Source organism: Protopterus annectens, chromosome 9.part0 (assembly GCF_019279795.1).
Source record: "Protopterus annectens isolate FY-2018-M chromosome 9.part0, PAN1.0, whole genome shotgun sequence".
NCBI lineage: Eukaryota > Metazoa > Chordata > Ceratodontiformes > Protopteridae > Protopterus > Protopterus annectens.
Window position 1 is genome coordinate 1,785,673,937 of NC_056743.1, and position 9,902 is coordinate 1,785,683,838.

Consider the following 9,902-nt stretch of genomic DNA (forward strand, 5'->3'; position numbering starts at 1 on the left):
ATAAAACACATTTATTTGTACTTAAAAAGTATTTTTGTAATTTTTAAATAACAATGTATAGTGAGGATTTTTTATGATGTTTATTATTACAAATATATATATATATAAATACAAAGAAAGTTTTTTATAAAATGAAGAAAACTTATTGGGTAATTAGGACATGTGATTTTGTTCATGAGATATATAAAACACATGGTCTGTTGTGTGGGTGTATTTCTGAAGAAGTTCTTGTGATTAAAGAACGAAAACGTTAAAAATAGCAGGTTTGCAGTCTGGTCTTTCGCTTGGCAGTGGTGAACTCAGCTTTGTTATTTGGTTCGGTTTCTTTTTTTGATATATATATATATCAAACAAGAGCAACCAGTTAGCCATACTTTCTTCCACTTTGCATCACTGTCAAACATCACCACTGCAAACAATAAGTGGCTATTTTTGGTGGTCTGTGCAAAATATGTGGGAGAGGAACACATTGTTGGTACAGTGAGAGTACTGCCATCTCACAGATCTTGTCTGAGTTCTTGATTATTACTTCATCTGTGTGGGGTCTGCATGTCCTACCTGTCTGTGTGTGGGTTTTATTCAGGTGCTCTTGTTTTATCCAACACATCAAGGACAAGCCATAGATAAACTGATGACCTTTCAGTCTGCATAGAATGTATGGTGTGTGTGTATGTGTGTGTGTGTGTGTGTGTGTGTGTGTGTGTGTGTGTGTGTGTGTGTGTGTGTGTGTGTGTGTGTGTGTGTGTGTGTGTGTGTGTGTGTAAAAACATAATATTGGTGGGTGCTTACATCCATCTCCTAGGTAGTGAAAAAATTATATATATATATATATATATATATATTGCATCCCAGAACATCTAGACACTCAGAGCTTCTGGGGGCCATCATTCTAGCTACATAAGTGGCCTGGTAGGGTCCTCATCTGTGGGGCACCACTTAATCTAACACTGACCCCACTCAGAACTGGGCACAGAAATTGCTATAGTTTGTGTTGGGGCTCTGAATAATGTGGTCATTATTTCTTTAATTTTCCTTACAAACTTCAGAGGTATGCAGAGAGGGTCACTATAGCTTATCTAAGGCCAGTGTCCTGTGTAGGAATAACAAGGTGGAATGAATTATTGCAGGTGTTATTTTTTTCACATTTTTCACAATTGAAATCATGTGAGTACATACGTAGATATCTGACAGTAATATGCCGAAATATGATGTGCTGTATTTGTTTTTTCACTTTAATCCTAGTTTGACTTCAGAGAGGTACACAGAAGGTACCTGTCTTTTGGGGTTAGGACTAAGAAGGCATGCTGCACAGACGTATGACGGCAGCAACTTGAAATATATGACTATGATCATTTGTCCTTTCACTTTCATTATCAATTTAACATGATATAGGTATAGTGAAAACCACTATCCTTTGTTGGGAGAACCACTATTCTTTGTGGGGGATGAGGAGCAGGCAAGTCATTCTAGATGTGATTTATGTACCCTCACAAGCATTTTATTCTCAAGATTATGGATAACTACTACTCAGTTTTGTGGTAACTAATGGGTCGTCATCCTTGAACATAATCTTTTGCTTCCTTTAAAAAAAAATAATCAGTTTCTTTTCTTAATCTTTTTTGTCTGTGTTCAGGCCATCATCAGACCATAAGTTGTGGGGAAAAAGTATAAAATGCACCTCAGAGCATTTGGAACCTCATAGCTTGTGGGGCTTAGCCCTGGATCCCCAGCATAATTAAATTTGTTTCTAGGTAGTTATTTCAGTACATTCTTGATTATTTAGGATGTGTTGCAAGGATGTAGGAAAAAGCTGACAAGTAAGAGAAAGTACCATAAAACAAAACAAAACTACTCTGGACAGTCTTAGAAGGGAAACAATGGAAGGGAGAAGAGGAGATAAATGGGTTGCAAGCCAGGCTGACAGTCGACAGCAGGGGTGGGGATTGCCATGGAACATTTTGCCTTGGATCCTTATCATCTAAGGTTGCCCATGCAGCCATTGTATATGGCATTTGAAAACTGGTGCTCTAGGTGTGGCTTGCTAAAAGGGGTGTAGCTACTGGTGTGGTTTAATTATGCAGGGAATGTGGCTCATTTGTCAGAAAATGGAAGTTTGCAAAGGTGCCAAGCCTAAGTCTAATTTTAAAGAATTGTGTGAATACATTTCTTATATACATAGGTGCAGTATGATTCCATTAGTTAGGGCTGCATACATAATGGAATATAAAGCAGCTGTAACATATGTTTCTTCAGGATAGTACACTAAAAGTTCCTGCACATATTTTTGCATAATTTAATTTGCAGCTGTGGAGTATTACAATGTTTGTTCACACAGAGTGCTGGGAAGTCTTAGTGGTGATAGAGGAGCTGAGAATGAAGAAAGGCACTTCATATTCATGTCTACTATGTTGGAGTTGATCGAACTGAAGAAGTTGCTTAAAACTGTACTTTTGTCAGATGCCTGCCTTTTTATGTTTGTTTTATTTAGTTGTACGAAACAGACAGCTAGGAATAAACTGCTCTTATCAAACTGATTTTGTTTCTTGTATTTATTGTTTACAAAGGTTATGGTTGTGCTGGTACTACATATGTGGCTTATGGTTTGCTTGCTCGTGAACTGGAACGGGTGGACAGTAGCTACAGATCTGTTATGAGTGTCCAGTCTTCACTTGTTATGTACCCCATTCATGCCTATGGAACCGAAGAACAGCGACAGAAGTACCTGCCCAAACTAGGTGAGTATGTATGACATGGATCTCAGACTTCAAAAATATAGCAGTTATTTGGTTTTCTGCAAAACTGACTGTCAGCCTTCTTAGTACACAACTTGAGTAATGTCGGTTATATCTTGTTTTGTTCAGTAATACAAGTAGCTGCATGAAGGTTTACTTGGCTTGTTATGGTGCCTTGAAATTAATGTCCCTGTTTGTTTTGGTACTGTGCCACAACATGTTGTACTCAGTAACACAAGCAGTTGTTGGAAAGTGTACTTTCCCTGCTCTGCTACTTGTCTTGAATTTGTCCTGTTTGTCCAAAATCATTTCCACTATGTTGATTAATACCAATTTTAATGAAGATTTACTTGTTGAGGATTTTAAGTATAGGTCTGGCAAGTAAGACAGAAAGTTAAGGCTGTGAGCTGTTAATGAGTTGCTTCCTGTGGTGCAGGGTTTGATTTCTTTAGCCTTTGTTTGCCTACAGTGTAATTCTAAACAAGTCTGTTAACCAGAGAGCGTTCTGGACCAATTGGGAAATTGGGCTAGGCACACTAATGGTCTTCAGGGCTGCATGCCTAGTAACTACCCATGAACCTACATTACAAATAAAAGTAAAACAATCATAATCAGAGCCAGAACATGATCAAATGGTGCCCTAGGCAGAGTAATGGATCATTCCCCCCAGTCATTCCAATATCCCATTACTTGCTATTTCTTCCCATTTACCAAAAACACTGCTCAAACCTGTCAGTGTGCATACTGTTTTCTTCTTTATTATTATTTATTTATTTATTTATTTTACATTTGTTTACCGGGAAAGTCTGACTGGACACATGTCCTTTTTCAGCAGAGGCCCGGGTAAAAAAGCTCCAGAGTAAAATGAAATTAATTATGAAATATAACATATAAAATATAAAATGAAACATGAAATATAGTATCTAAAATAAAAAGTAAATCTAAAATAGCAGGCACAGCAGAATAGCAAATACAAAAAAACATAACCAGACATCATGGTTGAAAAAATGAAGAACATTAAAACAGCATGCATGCACAATTGAGCTGTGAAGGCTTTGTCCTAACATAATTGATTGAGAAACTGTAGAAGAAAATTTACAAGGTTAACATGGTTGTATGATTGCAGAAAATGCGGAGGCCCTTTACAGTGTATAATATCACCTAATACATCATGTAAAAGTTTTGAAGGCCATAGTAAACAGGGCAAAAGTGGGCATATATTCGTCAAGGGGAATTGTAGGTCATACTAGCCAGAGCATGTGCAAGAGCAGAACCAAGATTCGATTAAGTGACTCTTGAGAATTTTTTTGAATTCTACTGTAGTGGAGTTAGAGGTGATAGATAGATAGAGGTTAGAGGTGAATTTGTTCCATATTTTGGGAATGAAGTTTGAGCGGAGTGAGTTTCCAGCTGAGTTGTTTGCCTTTGAGGAATTAATTAGTAGTTTATTGCTGGAACATAGGGAACAGTTGTTACAAGTGTGGCTATATAAGTTTTTGTAGAACAGGGACTTTTTTCTGGGTCATGTAGGCTGTTTTGAGCAAAGGTTAATCGGTTAAAGTGTAGTAGTTGAAGTAATTCTAGCCAGTTTGGAAGTTTCAGAGATATGCAATGATGAGTACTATATGGGGAGTCAGTGGCGAACCTGGCAATTTTATTATAACAGGATTCGAGAATAGCTAGACCAGTTTTTCTGTGGTTGGTTAGAATAGGAGAGGCATATAGGAGTGTTGACAGGAGGTGTGTACAAGCAATGGTAGCTTTTGTATTTAAGGTCAAGAATTATCTGCTTCTGTAGAGAGCCCCTAGTTTCGTGTATATTTTCTTGATGGTTTGAGAGATATGTATGTTGAATTTCAAGTTGTCAATTTCTACAGTCTGTATCACATCGTCGAACTCACAGGAGTTCGAATGATGTAATATTGAGCCATGAAGTTCGAAACCCAAGAATTACAAAAACACAGAACAGCGATTTTTTTTTTCCCAAGGAAAAAAATCACTGTTTCAGTATAAAAAAAAAAAAACACGTACACTTTAAACTTAAACTAATGTGGGGGGCTTTGCCCCTCACCCCCACAATTTGGGGGGCTGTGCCCCCACACCCCCCTACTTAAATATACCAACTCCGAGATCATACCACAGTGGATGAAATAGCAAAGCCTCAAAAATGGCTCACCCATTTTTTTCCCTGGGGAAAAAAAATCAGTGTTCCGTAGCTTCGCTATTTTCGTATTTTGAACATTTGGGTTCGATATTACAATGGTCGGACTCCTGTGAGTTCAATGTAATATAGACCCAATTTTTATACCTAGAAGCTTGGTGTGGGTTACTGGTGTTGATGGTTGTTTGGCTTCTAGATGTGATATTGAATGTGAGGTGTGATGAGGGATTTCTTGAAGGGGAAAAGAGAAGGAGTTTGATTTTGTTGGGATTTAGAATGAGTTTGGCATTGGTGAGCCATGCTTCCGTGGCTAGAAAAGAGTCTTGGGTTTTGGTTTGGAGGTTTGGAAGGGAGGATGTTGCACACATACTAGGGTGGAGTAATCCGCGTATTGTATAACTGTAGAGTGAAGAGTAGAGGTGTGAAGATTGTTGGTAAAGAGAGAGAATAATAGAGGTCCAAGGATGGTGCCCTGGGGTACTCCTAGAGTTACTGGAAGAAGGGGGAGAGTTAATTTTACCACTGGACAGCCTGCTGGTGCTCTGTTAAGTAGCTTTTAAACCAGGTGATATTGGGACTGCTGAGGTTTAGGGTGATGAGAGTGTTAATAAGTTTGTTATGATTTACCATATCAAAGGCTTTAGAAAGGTCCAATGCGTGGCTGTTTGTTAAATCTTTTGACAGCACTTTCCTAGATATACTAGAGTCTTCTAAGGGTTGGTGTTTAAGGGTTTCCTAGTTTCAGCTATTTAGTAATGAAATAAATTTGTTGGGGTTGAATTTCCTTTTGTTTCAGATTTCGCGGTAGATGGTTGGCTGAATCTGATAGGGGAGAGGACCTTAGTAGAAAGGTGGGTTGATGGTTGCTAAGACCATCTGGCAGACAACCAGATTGAGAGCAAAGGGTGGGGGTGTTAATCAGAATCTAGTCAAGGATGGATTGCCTTTTGGAGGATTTGTCTGTCCTTGCAGGAGTGGTAATAGGTTGGGTGAGTCCATGAAGGTTTATATGGGTAGCTGGATTTTGAGAGGAAAATGGAACCAGTCAGTGTTAAAATCACCCAATAAGAATGTTTCCTGAGGGAGGGCAGTGGAGAACCAGTGAAATAGACTTTCTAATGTGGGGATGTTATTCCCAGGATGGATGCAACACCCTATAATGTTTGTGTTTCTTGGGGTTAAGTTTTAGCTTAGCAAATAGTAGCTGAGCATTGTCAAAGTAGAGAAAGATAGTTGTAAAGTTTCAACTGTTGGGTGATTTTTGGGTGATTTTTAAATAATATTGCCACCCCACCACCCCTTTTGATAGGTCTATCCTTATGAATGATATTGTATCCAGGAGCTAAGATTTCATTGTCATTATTGTCAGGTTTTAGCCAGGTTTTGGTTAATATTACAATGTCTTGAGAGCAGTAGGATAGTATGGCATGGAAGTCGTGTACCTTTTTACCTATACTTCTAACGTTCATGTTGAGAAGGAGTAGATTAGATTTGTTTTTGTGGTTTAGTGAAGCTGTATGCAGTGAGGGGATTAAAGGGTTGTTAGAGACACATTGTGGGGGAATTGGATCAGGGTTTGGATGTATGTCGCCAGAGAGACATAGTAGTTTGGTAATTTGAGGGAGTAGCTTGTTGAGTTTACTTATAAGTTTGGAATGTCTTTGACGGGTAAGAGAGGGTTCTAAGTGGATAGAGTTTGTTTGTGTAATAGGTTGTGTGGTTGGTGTTGAAAAGGGTGGAGGCTATGTTATGATATATAGATTGTTTGTGTTCAGTGAGGGGATGGTTTGCCAGGGGGGATGAATAGGGTTTTGCAGTGGATTGTGATATGAGGACAGGTGCTATATGAAGAAAAGCAACATGGTTATGATGGTGTATAGCGTAGCTAGTTGCAAGTGTTTGATAGTAATGTGTGCCATTGGGTGTGTGGGAGGTGATAATGGGTGGGGTATGGGTTGGAGGTTCTGTTGGTTGTGATTGGTTGAAAGAGATTATGTGGGTGTGGATAGTTGTGATTCGTAGACAGAGAGTATGTGAAAGTGGATAGAGAGGTATAAGTCTGGGGAGAGCAGGGGTGGGTGTGAAAGGGGGTAGGGTAGAGGAGCGGGGTGAGAGCCCTAGTGAAGCAGAGGCGAATGGAGCGGGCTGACTCAGCCCTCGTAAATGCACAAGAATGAGGGATAAAAAACTTTACTTAACATTTTTATTTCAGATTTTATAGCACAAACACTAATAGCCATTTGCTAAACAAAACAGTACTGTCTCAGAATGAAAACAGACATAGCATGAACAGTAAACTTCTCTGCCCTTGAAATGGTATTTAAACCCAGATTAAAAGAAAATGCATTTGGCCATTGGCAGATCAGTTTTAAATTGGGCTGTTTTCAAACCATAGGCCCCTTGCATACATTTTTAGGACCATGCATACATGTTACGTGCTCTTTGATTCACCTTCCTGATTGTATTAAATTATATTCCTTATATAATACCACACCACTTGTTAGTGTATTTTAAATTTGTAGTTTTGAACATTTTTTCCAGTAAGCAGTGAAACAAAACGTATATACCTATAATGAGAAAACTACCCATTTCAGAAAATTTCAACCATAAAAGTCTACTCAAACGTCTGTCACTACAATCCACCAATATCAGTCAATATACACAAAGTCTGTAGAAGTAAAAATCATCTGAATAATTCCACATTAAAGATATCTGTAATTAATGAAAAGGTTGCTGCTGGTAAACAACTTTACATTTCAGTGTTTCATCTACAAATTCAGTACCTGCTGCCTTCTAAAAATAAGTTGTCTATGTTACATTAAAAAATTGGTAAACTGGTAATATTGCAATATTGAATGGCTAGCAAACTGTCAAACAGGTTCATAGTTAGTAGGCATCTCATCCAAAGGAGGACACACTCAAGAGTACAACATCCCCATCTCCCTTAAAGGGCAACACAGTTGGAGTAGAACCCAGAGCCTTCTTTACCAAAGGCAAGTAATACCACTTGTTATGCTACTAACACTGCTTTCAAATTCTATAGCACAAGCATTGATGGCCATTTGCTAAAGAAAACACTTGCACATTGAAAACAGACTTAGCATGAACAGCAGTAAACTTTTATTCCCTTGCAACTCACAATTCCTTGAAAATACACTTTTTTTAAATTCAGTTCCTTGAAAATGCACTGAAAGTCTCTTAACAGTTTGGTAGTTGGTGTAGAGGATTCAGACTCTTGTCTCCTGTAACCAAGGTACCCGATTTGAGCCTGATCAAGAGAATTAACAACCTGCCATTCCTAACTAGGGCATTTCTCGCACACACACACACACACACACACACACACACACACACACACACACACACACACCTTGCTGAGGGAATGTGTTTGCCACACCAGGGAATGTTTCGTTTGAAGGAACCAAGTTTAAATTCTGCACTTGGAAAAAAAGGAGCAGCTTGAACTTGAATGTTTAAATGTGCGTGCATTGACGCATGTAAAGAAGCAGCAGGAATCTTAATGAAGAACTCTGTTAAAAAAGACATCTAATGTAATTTTTTTTTCAAATTAAATTTTATGGCAGACCCCTTAGCAAGCACCCCCCAGCCACTGGGCTCTAGGCAACTGCCTAGGTGGCCTAGTGGTGGATCCAGCTCTGAATATAGTATTTTATTTTAGAACCTGAGGTTTAGATGTTAAATAATCTGGTTCTAAGTTTTACTAACAAATATTTTGCTGAAAACTTTATTTTATTTTTTTTATTTTATTTTATCTCTGAGAGACAAATGTGGCATTTGACTTGGAATTTTCTGCATATTAAACACAATTCTTTTTCATTGTGTCAGTGCACATTAACCTAGTAGTTATTTTCTGCTGCATAAAAGGGTATTTCTGGTTAGTGTCTCAAATATCAGTCTTGCTGATTGGCGGCTGTTTCTATGAAACAAAGAATTTAAAAGTGTTGATATGCTATCCATTGACGTAACTCTACATTAATGCAGATAGTTGCATTATCCTAAGTATGAAACTAGAGATTGTGCAGTTCTTCCCAGAACATGGTAACAGCATGTCTCCACCATTTCTAGAAAACAAGTTTGGCATTATTGTGTGTGGGGAAATTGCCTGCGAGTTGTTTGATCTCATTTATTTAGAGCATAGAGCTTCCATATTTCATTTTAAATAACACGTAAAAAACACAATATATTGATATCCCTATTGCAAGATATTAAAAAAATGTGTGTAGTTTTCCTAACTAATCAGGGATTCCATTGTTGACATTTTATTGCAGGCAATGAGCTGCCTGTTACGCAAATTAACTATATCTGTGAATTTGTGATCCAGTCCCATTTATTCCTGACATAATTAAAAAAAAATGATGCAAGATAAATTTGAAATGTGTGCAGATTGAAGACACCCAATTTGGTAAGGAAACACAGATATATTTAATCATGTTGCAAAATAACTTAGCTGTGTTTAGATTAGCAAAAGGAAAATAATTTCATTAAGAATAAGTCATTTTTATGAAAGTACTTTTTGGTTGTGTGTTGCTGTGTAATATCCTCTGACTCGGGAGGTCAGAACATGTGACTTTCCTTGTGCTTTGTCCCAACCCACCAGTGATTATGCACTAACATACACCCTCTTGAGCTGTATTGTTTAACTGACTAATTTAATTTTAAGTCTGCACTCTGTGTCTGTGTCTTTCGGCTTTTCCCAGTTAGGGGTTGCCACAGCGGAACTCCAGTCCGCTAATGATTGGCAGTTGATTTTTACGTACCGAGTTACCAGCTCTGACGCACAACCTTCAACGAAGGTATGCCCATTCACGCATGTCTCCACACAGAAGGCGCTCTAGCTTAGAATCGAACAGGACAGCTTCTTACTGTGAGGCGACAACGCTACCGCAGCACCACCACCGCGGGTCTAATTTTAAGTCTGCACTAAATATGTTAATTTACCTTCTTTCGCTCTTTTGGAGAATACAATGGGCGCTGATGAATTACTGATA

General features: G+C 38.3%; 1 protein-coding gene across 4 annotated transcripts in view; it reads left to right on the forward strand.

The window, feature by feature from the left end:
- GCDH (glutaryl-CoA dehydrogenase) overlaps positions 1 to 9,902 on the forward strand; it is a 455,659-nt gene that overhangs the window by 128,821 nt on the left and 316,936 nt on the right. For all 4 annotated transcript variants that reach the window (XM_044084655.1, XM_044084654.1, XM_044084653.1 and 1 more), the window contains exon 5: positions 2,565 to 2,735. In XM_044084655.1, coding sequence (XP_043940590.1) covers positions 2,565 to 2,735 — 171 coding nt within the window. The remainder of the gene's footprint in view (positions 1 to 2,564; positions 2,736 to 9,902) is intronic.